The sequence below is a fragment of the Cyprinus carpio genome, chromosome A7 (assembly GCF_018340385.1).
Source record: "Cyprinus carpio isolate SPL01 chromosome A7, ASM1834038v1, whole genome shotgun sequence".
In the NCBI taxonomy this organism is placed as follows: Eukaryota; Metazoa; Chordata; class Actinopteri; order Cypriniformes; family Cyprinidae; genus Cyprinus; species Cyprinus carpio.
In genome coordinates, this window is record NC_056578.1 from 42,007,205 (window position 1) to 42,026,901 (window position 19,697).

Below are 19,697 nucleotides of genomic sequence, written 5' to 3' on the forward strand. Positions count from 1 at the left end.
AACAACAAATATGAGATATCAAAATCCTCATTTAAACCCAAAAGAGACATAGTCTGTGTAAGAGTTTTATATTTGTAAGAGTTTTACATTGTCTATGTTAGAGAGACATTCTTAGTACTGCATGTTATACAAGATTTGATATAATACACTATTTGTGTATATTTTTGGTATTTGCATTTAAGTGTAGAGGGAAATGATGTACAGTTCTGACATGGAATACAACCGTATATATATGTTTTTTTAATTTTTATTTAACTAACATATTTGACAAAGTCTGAGATTTTTTTTTACAAGTAAACATTGTAGGATGTTTGAAAACATGTTTTAATAAGGAATAAGCTAAAACAAACCAATATTTATTGACAGTGGTATTATTGTTAAAGGGGTCATATGACATTGCTGAAAAGAACATAATTTTGTGTATTTGGTGTAATGAAATGGGTTGATGTGGTTTTGTGTTTAAAGTTAAAATTATTTTATTATTTTTGTAATTCTTTGTTTCTTTTTTGTTCCTCTATTTTCTGAATTTCTTAGATTTTTAGATTTTTAATAGTTTTGTAGTTCTGGGTGTGGTGTTATTGGCCAGCTATCCAGTGCTTTGTGATTAGCCGAATGCCTCAAGCATGTGACGGAAATGTTATGCCCCTTAATATATTGTGATGCTGTCTCCCGGCACGATGAGATAAACCAGTAAAACAAATTAGTTTCGCTTTCATAGTGAAACACACAGCATCTCCACGACATGCAGCAACAATACTACAGAGAGAATCAAAGTTACTCCTTCTTTCTTTAGTTTTTAGTGTTATGCAAATCTTCCCACACAGTGACGAAGACATGTGGAGGCAGGTTTAAACGAGGCATTTTAGGAGGGTGTGGATGAGTCTTAACTTTTATAATGAATATCTATTTTGGGGGTTGAGACTTTAGTCTTTGCAACTTTAGGGATCTTATGATCGCATGAACAGCTTGTAACACTCCAAAAAGAAAGGAAAACTTGAAATCGCATCATAAGACTCCTTTAACTAAAACTAAAACCATATATATATATATATTTTTTTTTTTAAAGAAACGTTAACTGAAATAAAATCATTAAAAACCTAAACTTACAAACAAAAACTTAAACTTGTTTTAAGATAGTTGCCTTTTCTTTTATTTAAGCTTGACTTGCTAAAATAACTAAAACGTCTCAGTTACGTATGATAACCATCATTCCCTGATGGAGGTAACGGAGACATTGTGTAACGGTGTGTTGTGAAATGAAATAGGCGAGTGAAATTTGCATAGCTGGCCACGCCCCGGACATCTGGGTATTAATAGGCCAGCGTAGCATTCGCCTACTCATTTTGTTCTGAGGAGTCGAGAAACGTCTCAATCCACAGAGTTGTGGCATAATGCACATAACGTCTCCATTCCCTCCATCAGGGACGAGCATTACCATACATAACTGAGATGTTCCCAGATGGACACTTCGACATTGTGTCAGAGTTCCAAAACTAGGGGTCCCTATACTGAATGCCGTCCAGAGTGCCACGACCAAATGCACCTCACCTCCTCGTCTGAGGTTCGATTAAACTTCAGGAAGAGACCGACTGAAAGGGAAGTTTTACCAGAATTAAAATTAAAACTATATATATATATATATATATATATATATATATATAATAATATATATATATATATATATATATATATATATATATATATATATATATATATATATATATATATATATATATAAACTTAAAATAATAATAAAATAAAACAAAAAAACTTTACCAACGTTTTACCAAAATTGAAATGAAAACTAAAATCAAAACCATATATATGCTAACTAATTAAAAATAATAACAAAAGCTATAGTAATATATTAATATAATAAAATAAGACAGATTCACACTTGCTACTTTACTGTACAGCGATTTCAAAACTAAAACTGGACAGAAAGTTCTGCTGACTTTGGAAACAGAAGTGAAGGCTAAGTCACAGCAGAACTGCAGAAACCTCACGCTTATGATGACTCAGTGGAAAACACGTTTGACTGTCCGTCTTCCTCCCGCTGATCTGCGTCTGCTCCTCTCTCTCCTCACACACACACACACACACACACACACACACACACTGTCCAGCGTTCAGAAGATGAAGCGCTCTCATCCTCTGCCCCCTGTTGGCACGGCAACATGCCAGCAGAACAGACAGTCCCAGCATGCATGCGGACCTAGAGAGACCCTCTCAATGTCACTGTGACAACCTGCTCATGAACTGTGCTCACATGTGCTGTAGATCAACAAAACTGCTTTTTCTTTCCATAAGCAGATGGAGAGGTTTAACATGTGGCCAGGTTAAAAGTCCTCAATGGTTAAGCATGTATTCACACAGTATTTATTTACACATTCATAGACTCTAGTTGGAGGTCTGATGGTGATGCACTGAACAGTGTGTTTTAAATATGATGTTATGTTATTGTTACTCCTTTCAAAGGGATCATATGATGCTGCTAAAAAGAACATTATTGTCTGTGTTTAGTGTAAAGAAATGTGTTTATGTGGTTTAAGGTTAAAAAAACATTATTTTCCACATACTGTACATTATTGTTTCTCCTCTATGCCCCGCCTTCTGAAACGCATCGATTTTTACAAGGCTTATCGGTCTGAAAAGCGAGGTGTGCTGTGATTGGCCAGCTATCCAGCATGTTGTGATTGGCCGAATGTCTCAAGCGTGTGACGGAAATGTTACGCCTCTTAACATATTGTGATGCCCTGTCTGGCCGGAGCGACGAGACAAAAACATAAAACCCATTATAAACGTGATATAAACATGATTTCTAGTCGTGTCTTCTTTTGGAAGGCAAAAACAAAGTAGTTTTGCTTTCTCAATGAAACAGCGTCACACGCGTGTTGTCTAGAGTGAGCCGCGGTCTTGAGTGAGCAGAGGCTGGCTTGAGTGAGCGGAGGCGGGCGGCTTGAGAACGGTGCGGCAGGCAGATTCTACAAAGGAGCGTACCTTGTGCTTGCGGCATCCACATGTGACGACCCTGGGCTGGACTCCGCTTCGTCCACGGTGAAAGCCCATTCAGCGATCCACAGTGCAAAGTTGATGTATTTCCTCAGCGACCAGCATGGATCGAATGATATCGTCCTCTTTTGGAAGGCCAAACAAAGTAGTTTCGCTTTCACAGTAAAACACACAGCGTCTATACGACATGGCCACGGCAGCAACATCAATACTTCATAGAGAATAAAAGGTACGCCTTCTTTCTTTGCGTGAACATCTGGTTGGCGTTATGTAAATCTTCCCATATAGTGACGTAGAGATGTGGGGCGTGTTAGAACGAGTCGTTTCAGGGGGGCGTGGACGGGTCTCAACTTTTATAAAGAATATCTCGTTGGATTTGAGACTTTAGTCTTTGCAACTTCACAGATCTTCTTTATTCACCAACAGCTTGTAACACTCCAAAGAGAAAGCAAAATTTGAAATCGCATCATATGACCCCTTTAAAGGTTAACTAATTAGGTTACATTTTGGAAGGTAATGCATTAACTACTTTTACATCAGTTTTGCTTTACACTGCAAAAAATATTAGTATATATGTATTTTATTGGCTTATTGGTCTTTTTTTAACAGTGCATAGGTCAGAAAAAAAAAATATCTTAATTTTTTTTTTTCCTTAAAATATTGGATGAGGAAAAAATACAAATAAATTGTAGTACAAAAATAAATCAATGCCCATATTACAAAGTATAACATTAAACAGTGTATAAATCAATAGTTTTCTAAAGAAATACATTCCAACAGTGACACCCGCAGGTAAAGTTACAGCGGAGGCTTGCCTCCCCTGAGCCCACTGACTGTTAACAGAGACCCCAAAGTGTGCCGTGACTTTACTGGGGGGTAATTGAGAATAAATGGGGGAAAGTCACGTGAGAGGAGGCAATGCCTCCATCGCGATATGATTGGATATGACTGGTTATTGATGTGATTGGTTCATGCGATAAATCCTGCCGAGATCCGCATTTGCGAATCAGTCTGAATGAACAATATGATGCCGTTACCTGGAAAGACTCATTTCCAATTCAATTCAATTCCAATTAAAAAAACTCAAATTTAAAAAAGTAAGTAAACAACTCACACTTAGATATAACTACTTTGTTATGTCAAAATAAGACTTAAAAAGGCATGAAAACGTGATATGTGGGAGTTTTTAGTGAGTAATCAGCTTTGTGAAATTTGATGACTGATGGTTTGAAAAATTCAAAAATAGTTCAAAGTTAACTATTAAAAAGAAAAGCTGAACATAAGTTCACAAATAAAATATATTAACATTAATAAATTGACATGAGCACTTCAGTCCGTGTAGGCTCATTTTCATCTGTATTGCCTGGCAGGTTAAAGGTTAAAAGTGCGTGTGCTTACAATGATATCATCACACATTAAAGAATCATGCAAAAGCACATGTTGTATGTTTAAAAGTGGAACCAAAGTAACCTTCCTTCGTCTGCTTTTTTTACAATCATCTGCTGTGTTTTATGTTTGTCAGTGTCACTGATGATCGCCTCGACTCTTCTGTCATCTCCCTGTTGAAATTATTTTGGTTGTTCATTTTCCTGTGTGTGTCTGTCAGGAGGCTGCAGCGCTTCGTTCACACCCGCACCAGTGTTTCACCAGTGTGCCGTCCTGATAATTACACTGCTCCTGCGGGACGCCATCCCACCACACACACTCACACACACACACACACAGCACCAGTGTTTCACACCACACACACACACACACACAACACCCCTCACACACCTCACAACACCCTCATTCACACCCACACCCCCCCCCCCCCAAACACACACACACACTGCAGTTGAAGGTGACAAAAAAATCTCTAAATATTCTGAACAAGCAGCTATTTTTACTTGAAGAAAGGACACATTGGTGTCAAAGCAGAAGAGGAAACTCTGAAATATAACCAAGAACATTTCAGAATTACTTTTTATTCAGACTCTTCCTCGTCTCTACATCCAGAAACAAACAGAATTGTACCTTTTACAGAAAACTTTAATTAATTAAAATTTATTAATTATATTTCTTTCCAGTACTTATGACAGAAATAATAGACTTTAAAAGAGTGAACTGAATGTAATGTTTGTAGACAATTATGTTAATCGCAATTAAATGAAAATATACTATAGTTTAAATTAATGTTAAATGCAGTTATCTGAGCCTTATGGTGTTTTTGACACACTTAAGTAGGACTTAAATACATATTTATATGTAATTTCACAGTTCTATTGTCTTTGAAATATGGTTAAAATGAACTGCTCAATGTACTGACAAGCATTTATGATCAACTAAAATATACTTTAATGTAATTTCTATTGAAACATGTATGTTATGTATTTAAGTATGTTTCCAATGAATTTGCAATTTAGTACAGTTAAAGTGATAATCAAGTACTTTTCATGTGCTTTTGTATGTTAGTCAACGCATCAAAATAATGTACAACTCGACAAAGGTGACTATTAAAACAATGATTTCAACTTTTTAACAAAGGTCACCTTTTAAAAGTATACTTAAGTGAGTTAAGAAACAGTCATGAAAGTGTCTCTCTTTATGTCACTTAAAGTGGCCTTTTATTTCACTAATAATTTCACTAATTATCTGCAAGTACATTTTATTAAAAATAAACTTTGGAGTAAACTATAAGTGCACATTCAGTACAATTAAGCGATCCTCGTTTTTTCTTTTTTTTTTTCACAAATGTAAACAGTTATTGGCCTGCTTCTGGTGGTGTAGTCATATGCCAATGTGATTAATAATCTAGTTAAGCAGTCAAAAGGTCTTAAAAGGGGGGAAAATTAACCTTTTGAACATAAATCCATACCAAATTTAATAAGTTTCTAAGTGTCATGATTTCTTTCTTCTGCTGAATATAAAATAAGATATTCTGAAGAATGCTGAAAAACAAACAGGTAATGGTAGCCACTGACTTCCATATTAGGCTATTTTTATTTATTTATTTATTTTTAATACCATGGAAGTCGATGGCTACCATCAACTGTTTGGATACCAACATTCTTCAAAATGTCTTCTTTTGTGTTCAGCAGAAGAAAAATCTCATACAATTGTAACCATCCCAGTGAATTTTTTCAAAAGGGCAAAATCACAAAATAGTTTGAGGGAGGGTCCCTCAACTGAAAATGACACAAAACACAGTAGTGCATTACAAAGTGTTTAAATAAAATAAAGGCAATCCACAGATCATTACAGCATGTGCATGAAAAACAGTCAATGAAGTATTTTTGACTGTAAAAACAACCTGTCGCATTTATCATTTATCAAAATAAAGGACAAAACAAACAAAAAAAACCTGCTTGAATGAATACTCGTCTCTAAGCTGACATGCACTGAATCCAAATACTGATGTCCTCAATGATGACAGAAGATGACAAAATCCAATAGTCCGATAGCAAGAGAAGTATAAATAATCAGCAATCCCAGTTTCCTCAAAACATAGAGTGCGTTGCAATTCTTTGATGTTGATTTGTCCCACGATGAGCACAGAGTTATTTTATTATGAAGTTATTTCTTAGTCCATTGCTGAGGCATTCAGAGTAAGGAAGAAAACGGAAAGGCAGAAACAAAAAGAGTTCTCCTACAAAACAAACAATCAAACTAGTATTAGCATAAAACAACAACCCATATTTTCACCACTAGATAAACTATTTACAAAATAAGTGGAAAGTTACACAGCACAGAATAAACTGAACTCCATTTGCGGTAAGGTAAGGCATGCTTCCACTTAACCAAACAGGTATGTCTTACTCTACTGCCTACATCCATTTTATACTTTAACATAGAAAATCTGGTTGGCCCCCTAGAGGAACAACACACAAAAACAACAATCTAGTAACTGTACTATAGTCGGCTACACAAGTTTGTAATGACTTGAGGGTGAGAATTTTTATTTCTGGGTGAACTGCCCCTTTAAGGTTACAGTGAGGTTTGTTTGACATGAACAGAGCTCAAGGAACAGCACTGCATCCTATTCAGCAAAATCACAGATATTAGTATGGTTCTGTTTGACGTCAGTTAGTTGATGATTGCTGTTAGCATTGCATTTGATTTCAGACTGATCATGCATCATCACAAGCTCTCCTCCGTTAGGAATCGACTCCTAAATGCATCACTCATCACCACAGTAACCACTCCACCGCTCTTAAAGGGAAACACCCCCATTCTGATTGCCTGCTCTTACATTGATTGTTAACCACACTTACTGTACTCTCCACACACTCAGCGCAGCTGTTTTTGAGAGAGAAATGGCGAGAGAGGGAGAACGAGAACAGTGGAGACAGAAGGAGTTTCACAGTAAGCTTTGGCGTTTGCTTTTGCTCCGTCTGAGCGGCTGCATCACAGCGGTGATGCTGAGGCGTCTGACAGCACATCTCTGAGGATCTCCATTCACTGTAACACAAAAAAAAAAAAAAAACACACAATGGAGAAAGACATTGGAGAAAGACCTCTGAGCGGCACTTGGGTTTATATTGGTGTTATTTTAGTATCATATACTAATACAGTTTTTATTTAGTGGTGTTATTTTAGTATCATATACTAATACAGTTTTTATTAATACATTAAATATTTTTTAAATTTTATTGCTTGGGCAACTTTTATATAATTTAAACCTTTTTTATTTCAGTTGTATTTTTTGTTGTTTTTGTTGTTTTATATTTTTATTGTTTTGTTTTTTTTATTTTGGGTTTTTTTTTTTTTTTATATTTAAACCTGGGTTGTTTTACTGAACATGAATTGTTTTCTCATTTTCAGTTAAATTTGACCCGTACTAAATAAAAAAAAAACGTTTTATGAAATAAAAAAATTATTAAAAAGGCCAACATTACATTTTCAGTTTATATACTAAACATTTATAATTTTAATTTTAATTTGAAGTACTAAATTAAAATATAAATGAATTAAAAAAATTTGAAATATTTACATATATGTAAAAAAACAAAAATTTTACTAAAACATTTTATTTATTTATTTTTAATTTTCTCTGGTTTACAGTAGCATTTAAATATGGCATGTTCTGACAAAAGCTCCTCCATCCCGCAGGATTTACACAAGCTTTAATTGGAGAAACAGGGACTCAAATGTGTCGGAGCGGTTTGTGTGTGTTGGAGATAATTGGGAATGTTGACATCTCACACATTCTCTCTGATCAGGGTGAAGAGGATGATGAGGAAGATCAGCCTCTGAGCCTGTCGTGGCCCGAGTCCAAACGCAAGCGCTTCACGTATCTCTTCATCCTGCCCATAGTCCTCCCTCTGTGGATCACGCTGCCGGACGTCCGGAAGGCCGTGAGTTTCTGTATGACGAGAGTTTGATGCAGATGTGAGCTGGGAAACACATGTAACCCTGAGACGATTCTTGTGCGTTTTTCTTTAGAGTTTCAAAAAGTTTTTTCCCATTACGTTCCTGGGATCGATTTGCTGGATCGCAGGATTCTCCTACCTGATGGTGTGGTGGGCTCATCAGGTAAGACCAGACAGGACAACATCAGGGCTTTTATATCTTTATTCAGAACATCTGGACTCGGCTATCCATTTGTTGGAGATATGTTAATGTCATTTTTTTTTTTTTTTTTTTTTTTTTTTTTGTCAAACATTTGTGAAAAGTGTGCTTAATGGTATTGAATGTGCACAAATAAATAAATAAATAATAAATAGCTTATATTAAAAAAAAAAAGCTACTAGCAGATAATATATTATTATTGAAATAAAAGTCTGCTGAAGTGACTTAAAGAGAGACACTATCATCACTTTCACACTTTCACACTTAAGCACACTTTTAAATAGTGACCGTTGTAATAATGTCAAATTAAAAGTACGTTTAATCATGTTTTAATAATCTTTTGTCATGTTTTAAAGAAGTACACTTATTTTGATGTGTTGACTAACATACTAAGGCACATGTAAAGTACTTGATTAGCCTTTTAACTCTAGTGTTATTCAGTATTAGATTTAAAGTTACTATATTTTAAATGCAATAATTTGCAACTTCTTGCAACTGATTGCAAATGTCTCATAGCATTTAATAGCATTTTTAATACATAACAAGTTTCAGTAGATATGACATTAAACTATATCTTAGTTTATCATAAATGCCTGTCAGTACATTCAGCAGTATCATATTTCAAAGACAACAGACGTAATTATGAAATTGCATATAAAGATGTACTTAAGTCCTACTTAAGTGGTTCAAAAACACTCTAAAGTTCAGTTTGTTTGTTTATTTGTTTGATGTCATGAAGTCTTTTCAATTCTCGACACAGCTGTGAAATAATCTTCCACTGGCAGTGTGTTATTGATGTTGAGCTCAGTCATATTTTTCAGTCTGATTGTTTAGTGTCAATATCTCTGCAGGTTGGAGAGACTATAGGAATCACTGAGGAGATCATGGGGCTGACGATTCTAGCGGCGGGAACCTCCATCCCTGATCTGATCACCAGTGTCATTGTGGCCCGAAGGGGTCTGGGAGACATGGCAGTGTCCAGCTCCGTGGGCTCCAACATTTTCGACATCACTGTGGGGTATGCTTTTTTTTAAAGAAATTAATACTTTTATTTGGCAGGGACGCTTTAAATTGATCAAAAGTGCCAGTAAAGAGGTTTACAAAGTTGCAAAAGATTACTCTTTTAAATAAATGCTGCTCTTTTGAAATTTATATTCATCTGTGAATCCTGAAAAAATTAAATCTATCACAGTTTCCACAAAAATATTGGGCAGCACAATTGTTTTCAACATTGATAATAATCAGAAATGTTTCTTGAGCAGCAAATCAGCACATTAGAATGATTTCAGAAGATCATGTGACACTGAAAACTGGAGGAATGATGCTGAAAATACAGCTGCGCATCACAGAAATAAAATATTTTAAAGTATATTCACATAGAAAACAGCATTTTTTAATTTTGAATAGATTTTTAGTGTTTACTGTATTTTTGATATAAAAAATATGGATTTGATAAACATTTTGTAATGTCACATTAAAACTGAAAAACATTTGAAATCATTGTTTTAATCATCTTTTGTAAGTACACTTATTTTGACGTGTTGACTAGCATAGTAAAGCACACATAAAGTACTTGATTATCATTTTAACTGTAGCGTTATTCAATTCTAAATTTTAAAGTTAATATATTTTAATATATTATGACTTACCAAGTTGCAGCTTTACATCATTGCATCATTACAAATCAGAAATTTGTTGCCAACATTAATTACAAACATATTTAAATAAATGGCATTCAAGTTCAACAGAAATTACATTCAAGTATATTTTAGTTGATCATAAATGCTTGTCAGTACATTCAGCAGCACTTTAACCATATTTCAAAGGCAATAGAAGCAATTATGAAATATCATACAAAGACACTCTAAGGTTAAACTAACTGCATTTAGTATCAATTTAAAATCTAATACATTTTCATTTAATTACAAAGAACATACAATTTTCTGAAAACATGACATTTTGCATCCAAGAATATTTTTTGACAGTATATTATTTCTGTTTAATTATGATGCATCAAGCATCACACAGTTCACTCGGTTTTGTATCAGAGCTTTAGTTTCGTACATTTATAATGTTCAGAGCCCTAAACAAGCGTTTCTTTGTTTCCCAGGTTACCGCTCCCATGGCTGCTGTACTCCATTATAAACAGTATGAGGCCGGTTCAGGTGAGTAGCAACGGTCTGTTCTGCGCCATCGTGCTGCTCTTCCTCATGCTCCTCTTCGTCATCATCTCCATCGCCGCCTGTAAGTGGAAGATGAGCAAACTGCTGGGCTTCATCATGTTCCTGCTCTACATGGTCTTCCTGGTGGTCAGCGTCCTGTTGGAGGACAAGGTCATCGTCTGCCCCGTCTCTATCTGACGTCTCATTTACAGACACCGGCATGAAGCTAAAGCCGCGTACCTGCTGACTTGACCTCACATCTGTAGGCATTTCTTTTCTTATGACAGAGTTCCCAGCCTCCTTCACACTTCATCTATCGCCCTGTGTGTGTGTTCATGGGGTTTTACACACTTAAAAAAGTTTTAATATTAATATTTGTATTAATAGTTGTTTTCCAATAAAATATCTAAATGTCCTTAAAGAAGAAAACTGTCTACTTGAGAAGCAAAACTCTTTTTTTTTTGTTTCAGAGATATCTTGACATACATTATTATTATTATTTTTTGTATAGTTTAAAACATGAACATCATTAGACAAAAACTTATATTTTTCTTAAAATGAAACCTATCTGGCAGCAATTAATTCAAGATATAGTCCAAAAATAAATAAATAATAATAATTTTAAAAAATTATAAAAAAAAAAAAAAAAAAAAAAAAAAGATTTTCTTACTTGGTATTTTGTCTTGTTTTCCAGTGCAAATATCTGAACATCCTTAGACAGATAAATAAAAAAATTAAAATTGAGCTTGTGCCAGTGTTATTTTAGTATTGCTAAGATACTATTATACTTTTTATTTATATTTTGAAATCCTTTTTATATATATATATAATATATATATCTATTATATATAGTATATAATATATATATATATATATATATATATTATATATATATATATATATACGACCACACACATATATATATATACATATATATATATATATATATATATTTTTATATATACTTAGTTTTTTTTTTGTGGAGTTTTTCTTTTTTTTTTTTTCCATTTTCAGTTTTGTTAAAGTTAGAGTAATTTTATTGTGAGGTTTTGTCTTTTGCACACACACCACACACACACACACACACACACACACACACACACAACACACACACACCACCACACACACACACACACACACACACACCACACACACACATATATATATATATATTAAAATATGAAATTTTGCATTGCCAACTAACCCAAATAAAACTTTTATGTTTTATAAAGTTAAAGTTGGTTTATTTTATGCCAAGTAATGAAAATATTTCATAGTTTTAGTTTTCGTTTCAGGTTTAGTTTTAGTTAGCTATAATAACCCAGGTTTAAATATATAAATAATATAATTATAAAAATAATCATATTAAATAATGCTTAAATATAATATAAATGATATTTAAATAATCTTGTTTTTCTAGAAAAGAAAAAGGAGGAAAAACCCCCCCCCTTTGATCTTGTTTTCTCTTTGTATTTTGATGTTTAGATATTTGTGCTCAAAAACAAAAAAAAAAATACTAAGAATTTATTTATTTATTTATTTTTTGTTTTGCTAGAAAACAAGGTACAGAGTTTTAATTATTATTATTATTATTATTATTATTATTATTATTGCTCCACTCATTGAACTGCAATTGATCATATGAGGAGATGATGTTAAACTAGGGCTGTAACAGTGCACCAAACAGAAATCGGTCGATAACTGAGTACAAACTATTGTAAAGAATCATTTGAACTGGATGGGATTCATCAACACAGTGTTAAAACCTTTTTACAGATTTTTAAATATATTTCCAAACAGCGTGCATGTTCAGTTTGCTCAAGTGGTCAAAGCCAAAGGGCGAAGCGGATGGAGCTCTGCGATCAGAATGATCTCTGATTATTTTTTGGTTGTTTTAATCACTCTGTAGGGAGCGTGAGGATTTCTGTGATTACAGCAGGCAGCGTTTGCTCATTTCTCAGTCTCTGTAGGCCGTTTGTTCACGCTGTGAATGTGCTGCACTGATGAATAATCGCTGGTCTGGAGCAATTATTCCATGATATGATGGATACGGTGTCCAATTTATTTATTTATTTATTTTTCACTTTCCATGACCTTTATTCTTTCTATTACATCTGTATGCTAAAAACACATGTTAAGAACATGAAAAGAAAACTAATTTTCTTGTGGTGGTAGTAAATAGAAGTATTCTGCAATCACCGTATTAATGGGTATTTATTTATTTATTTATTTATTTATTTATTTATTTGTTTGTTTGTTTGTTTGTTTGTTTGTTTGTTTGTTTGTTTAACATTTTTTACACAATATTTTTTCTCATATTATAACCAATAAAACACCAAGACAGCTTTATAATATAGCAAATATACTTTTTTTTTTTTTTTTCATCCAAATGGTACACAAAATTAAATTGGCCCTAAAACTGAGAATCTGTGAACCGTTACTTCCCTAGTTTTAAAAACTGGCAAAGACAAATGCTGGTTGATGATGTATTTTAGATGTTGCATGTTGTTTTAAACACTTCCAGAAACAATACGGCTCTTTGGTTTGGTTTAGCTTCAGTTCATGTAGAAACTGTGTAATATATATATGGCTAATGATATCTTAAGGGTTTTTATGGATCCAGGATGCCACACTGGAATGCTTCTTTTAAAGAAAACACTGACTATGTATAAGATATTATAAATATTTGTATATTTTCTTTACATTTTGCCTGTATGTCAAGAGGCCAAGTAGCCAGATGCATTGAATTTGAACATATTGTTTAATCTGTTATGTCATTCTCTCTGCTTTTGAACATCTTGTCCATTTAATAGCAGTGTAGAGGTATTTGAGCTGCAGTATTGATTGTAAAAATGATTACTTGCTGCCTCATTCACACCGGAGGAGACCCCGATTACTGCATGCTGCTTCCCCAAGCATTATTATTCACCCATTTATAGAAACATCGCATTGAATAATGTTATAAATGCGAGGGAAATGTGTAGATGCTTATAGTCTGTAGTTAAGTGTTAAAACCTAGAGAACATTAGACATATACCACGCTCCCAGCTGCTAAAGTGGTTTCTCTAATAGTCTGCGTTCACACTCCACTTACTGGAAACCAGAGCGGAGACGCGCTACAAAAGACATATTTTTAAGGAGGCAATGCATGCATGAAAACGTGTAGGCTAATAATTGAAGATGTGCTCATTGCTTAACTGATTCAAAACATATGCGCATAATAATTTGCCTACATGTAGTCCTTTGGTAACGAACGAGTGTGCATGTGCTAGCGCTGTCTAAACTTACTCTAGAGACGTAAAAACGTGCATTTATTATGAGTATCCCGAGCATGTTACTCTGATGGTGCTTTAGGACTCGATCTTTGTATTCTGTACAGACACACATGTAGTGAATTTACTAACTAATAGAGAACTCACTGATTTAGAATATTCACGATTCACATATACTGTACACTAGCATAAAACAATAGCGATTTTATTTGTGGAGGCAGACATTTAATTTGTAGGCTATTTGAATAAATGTTGGCGTGACAGATACCCTGAAGCAAATGCTGCCCTCTAGTGTGTGGTGGGACTTTATTTAGAGCCCAGTCTCATGAAAATGCATATAAATAGTACGCCAAATAAAAACAAAAACTCATGGTATTGATACGCAAAAATGGACTTTGGCGTGCATATAATATGCGGTTTTTGCATGCATATGATACGAAATTTGTTGCTGTGCATATGATACGCAGGTTTCGAGTACATATGATCTACCCCACAACCCTAAACCTACCCATTGCATAGCATATGCACGAGTTGTCGCTTTTATTTGGCATACTATTTATACGCACTTTCATGAGATCGGGTTATTATTTTTGTATAATGTTTTCCACATGTAAACCAGCGTCTGTTGATGTTTCTTCTCTTTGTAAGCAGGCAAACACATGCACTGAACTTAGAAATGTGTCTCTATCTGTTTTGCTGTGCTAAATTTATTTACTTTTTATTTTTTTTAGGGTAGAAGAACCAATATGCTTTTTTATTCCTTCAGCAAAAACTGATATTTATTATATCAAGAAATAGCGAAACATTTAAATGTTTTTTTTTTTTTATATATATATAAAAACTGATGATGATTCAGGTGGTATTAAAACTGATATAAGCAATGTAGCTTTTTATGTTTTTATTATTATTATTATTATTTGTTTATTCATTTTCCCCCTCAAATTGGAATTCAATTTTACTTATCAGTAGTAGTTTTCTATCCTTGCTTGATACACTATAATAGTTATTATCTCTGCATTAACATCTGCTTTTCGTAATAATTTGGAATTTTTTTTTTTGTTTTTGTATGTGTATTTTGTCTTATAAGAGGGCTGCACACACTGCTCAAGTGCCCCTGCTTTATCCTGTTCCTGCTTTCTGGCAGGAGTATGGATTATTATTATTATTAATTTTAATTTTGTTTTGTGTCAAACATGGCATTGTTAATATGCACTTTGCATTTATATGTGTCTGTTCAATTATTGTTTGTTAACTCTGAAAGAGGCTGAAGCTGAATGTTTGGAGTGAAAATTCTGATTCTGTTCACCTTTTTATGGCTTCATTTCTTAGCGTTTGTAAATGGCCCTGTCTCTGTCTCCACCGTTGTCTTTATTTCTACATAGAACTGCACTTTTGTACTGATTCACAAGAATAATGTCTGATTATAGACAAGGCATGCCAACAATTACTCCATCATTCAGTGTTCAGTGTCCCATTTCACTAGTTCAAATGTACATATGTAGGCTACAAGTACAATCAAAATATAGAGAAACTGTAAATGCAATGTAATAATAGAAATAAAGGCAAATATAAGGGCAGATTGTCTGTGGTCAATTAAGTTTTTCCACAAAATAAGCAACTGTGAAGTTGTGAAGCAACTGTCAAGATGTGAAGTACTGTAAAGTTGAAACACCAACAGGACTCTTTCTTTTCTTTATTCTACAAATGTAATGAACATGATGCCACTGTTGTTTTGACTTGCTGCAAAGTGCAAACTATGACTATTAAGTTATATAATGGTGGAAACGTGACAAAGCTGTTTATAGGCAAATTAATAAAAATGACTGGTTTAGGGATGGGCATTGTTACAAACTTAAGCACTGTTTCTGAACTTAACTTTAGTGTTGTTAGACTTGAGTTTAGCCTTTGACTTTGTGGACCACAGGATTCTTTTATCCCGACTTGAATGTTCGATCGGCTTATCTGGCACAGTTTTAAAATGGTTTCATTCCTTCCTGTCAAATAGAAGTTTTTCCATTACCCAAGGTGTTTTTTCATCCTCGATGGCTCAACTTACTTGTGGTGTACCCCAGGGATCAATTTTAGCACTATTACTATTTTGGCTGTATATGCTACCTTTGGGATCCATTATTAGTAAATTTGGGGTATCGTACCACTCAGGGACGGATTGGCAATCGGGAATACCGGGAACAATCCCGAACGGCCGGTCCATTTCAGGCCGAATCGGCCGGTGGTCAAATTTTTTATTATTATTATTTATTTTATTGATACGCTACCGTACCGGCCCTGCTCAGCTGCAGCGGAACGCAGCTGTGTGTCTGTCTGTGTGTGTGTGTTTTTAGACTGGGCCACAAACCATATACTTCCAATCTTAAGGGGGGGATACCCGAGCGGCCCCTCCCAACTTGGACTGGATCCTCATAAAGTATTTGCTGACATCCGATTGGCTCAAAGGCGCCGATCAAAGGATGTTTAATGGTTAGGGTTTGAGTTTGTGTGAATGCAACAGAGACAGACGGTAAAAATGGCGAAACGAACGAAGGAAAGAAGAGAAAGAAATGGGTGGGGCCGAAAAAATTAATCGAATGAAAAAGAAAAAAAAATGTTGGCACACACAGAGGCAGCTAAATGTTCCTAAATTAACGGACCTTTTTTGAAAAGGGTGCTGTGGCAGGAGGCTGACAGATGCAGATGACAGGAAGGACCCAGCAGCATGGATAGGACAGGTGCACGATTAGCCGGCGAGCGGCGGCGACACGCTGGCTGCGGCTGGACTGTGCTGGGCCGTGAGCGTGGGTTTCTGTTGAGTGTAAGCTGCGTGGTGTTTGCGTAGCGTTTTCCCATGTCCCTTTGCCGGTCTTTTGCACACCAGAAACGTGTCTGACGCGGCGCTGTCTGCTAGGTGACATAATATGATAAGATTACTCTGGTAAACAAATTAAAAATAAAAATAGCCTCTGGTGATACATTTGTTTAAATTACATTTATATCTTCATTTATGTCAAAACCTAGAGACTCTCAAATATCAAGAGAGGAGGAGAAGAGAGGAATAGGAAGGCAGCAGGAGAGAGGGAGGAGGATCGAAGAGCAGGAAACAGACAGGTAGAGGGGCAGTGTGCAGGGCTTGGTAGGCAATCATATTAGGCATATCAATCAATCAATCAATCAATCAATCTTTATTAAGAACACGCACACACAAAATAGAAAAATACAGCACAAGGTTACATATTTACATAAAGGATAAAATGCCAATAGTTCCACATACTAGATAATAACCTGACCTGAAGCACAGATTGAATTAGAAAATGTATTATTCTTTGTCATATTTATTACTCATGTTTCTTCTCATGCATATGTTATTAGATGTACAATCAGTAAGCAGAGGCAGGGTCCAGCAGAGGCAGGGTCCAGCACAGGGGAAGCTGAGGCAGGGTGGAGTTTGAGTACAACACACACAACACACACACAACACAATCTCTATTTGACATTGTAGTTTTTGAGTATGAGTGGGTGTGAGTATTTGTAACTATTTTATCACTCCGACTGACTGTACACATTATGCTGGTGGTTCGCAGTATACTGTGTGACTTATGTGTTTGAGATTAGGTTTTGCTGACCTGGTTGTGTTCAGTGCAGTGGACTTGCTTATACAACCTGAGGAGGCAGGTGTTATCCTAAAGTTTCTTGAAGGTCTTCAGCGTAATCTGATTGTCTTTATACCATAAAAACACTATTAGAATGAAAATAACTGCAAAAAATCCTGCTCATGCACCAAGGGCACTCGCGTAAAAGGCCTCTCCGTCTTAAAGTCCCGGGCTGAATTTCAGTCCCAGTACGTCCCTGGTACCACTGCTATGCAGATGATACACAACTTTACATACCCATAAAACATGATGATAACTCAGCACTCAAAAGACTGGAAGCCTGTTTGCAAGAAATCACAGTGTGGCTCACTAATAATTTTATGTTACTTAACGACGATAAAACCCGAATCATTCAATTTGGGACAAAAGAACATTCACCAAAAGAACTCCTTCGACCTCGGGGCACTTATTCCACATTTTACTTCAGATGTCAAGGATCTTGGTTTCCACCTTGATAATAGCCTCAAATTAGACAAACAAATTAATACAATAGTTAGTACCAGTTTTTATCATCTTCGTCGGTTAGCCAAAGTCAAACCTCTCCTAACCAGGAAAGGTTTCGAAACCGCTATTCACGCTTTTATTTCTACACGACTTGACTATTGTAACTCTTTGTATGTTGGGTTTCCTCTCTCTTCCATCTCTCGTCTTCAGATGAGATCACACCAATTTTATGTACATTGCACTGGCTACCAGTCCGGTATCGACTTGATCTCAAAATTCTGCTATTTGTCTACAAAGCTCTTAACAACTTAGCCCCTAAGTATCTCTTCGATTTACTCACCATTTACAATCCGGCTAGGTCACTCAGATCCCAAGATGGCCATCTTCTGCAAATACCACGGTCCCGCCTGCAACGCAGGGGAGACAGAGCCTTCACAGTAGCTGGTCCTAAGCTGTGGAATAGCCTGCCACTACTTGTCAGAACTGCCTCCACGTTAGCCAAATTCAAATAAAAAACTCATCTTTTTTCTAATGCTTTTAATTCTCCATAATATGTATGTGTTTACTTGCTTTTACCCTATTGTATTTATTTATTTTTTTATTTTGTACAGCACTTTGGCCAACAAAGGTTGAATTTAAATGTGCTTTAGAAATAAAATTGAATTGAATTTAATTAATCCAAATGCACAGCTGATGTGATCTTAAAGTACTCTATGTTGATTCAGGGTTTTTTTTTATTTAATTTTATTTTTTTCTTTTTGTGTATTTTTGGTTTTTGAATTGTCAAAATGGTAGGAATTATGGATGATGTGGAGTTTGAGTCTTGTGTCATTTAGTTATGGGTTATTTCTTTGTTTATCCGCCATACTGGGAGGATCACGCTGCCTTTTTTGCTATTGGGTTTAGCGCAGTAGTTTGACTTTCTGTTGTGATTGTGAAAAATGTCACCATTGTATGTCATTCATGCCAACTCAGATCATCGTTCCGAGAGAAAACTGGAAAATGTAATATGTTTTTTTGCCTTTTCTATGTGTAAACACACCAACGGAAGAAGGTTGTGGAGATGACGAGAAGATGCTGGATAGAAAATCTATTAATAATATCATTGATTAAACCCACTGCCTATCACTCAATAAAAGAATCACATTGCTGGGTGTTTTTGAAAGTTTTGATTTTGTTTGGTTTAAAAATTAACATCACCTTTGCAAGTATGACTCTCACTCGGATTGTGAGTTAGCAGAACTTGAACAGGGACATTATACAATGCTCAAGATGAATAATGCTTAATGTGGCTTAAAGTCAAAATTGTAAAGCATGCAAATCATAGACTGTTGCAAATATGCATATGAGCACAAAATGTGAACGGAACGTATTCATTTGCACGTTAAGCGTTTTCTTCTTATATAAAGAAAACGCTTAATGCACGGAGACAGTGATATTAAAAGACCACATTCTGTGCACATTTTACTAATAAAGCATACAAAACAAACTTCTACAAAACCTAAGTGCAATCGAATTATCATGCAAAGCGATAAAATAGCTTCTCTTCCCTGCAAACGATACAATAAAGAATGTGAATATTTAACTTCAAGGTAAAAACAAAAGATAAACAG

The 19,697-nt window shown here is 35.0% G+C and overlaps 1 protein-coding gene across 1 annotated transcript in view; it reads left to right on the plus strand.

Moving 5' to 3' along the window:
• Positions 1 to 11,337, plus strand: part of LOC109064462 (sodium/potassium/calcium exchanger 2-like) — a 52,378-nt gene extending 41,041 nt beyond the window's left edge. Inside the window, 4 exon segments of the mRNA XM_042761216.1 lie at positions 8,214 to 8,348; positions 8,437 to 8,526; positions 9,414 to 9,580; positions 10,673 to 11,337. Of these exon segments, the coding sequence (XP_042617150.1) occupies positions 8,214 to 8,348; positions 8,437 to 8,526; positions 9,414 to 9,580; positions 10,673 to 10,922 (642 nt within the window). The 3' untranslated portion in view covers positions 10,923 to 11,337.
• The last annotated feature ends 8,360 nt before the right edge of the window (positions 11,338 to 19,697 follow it).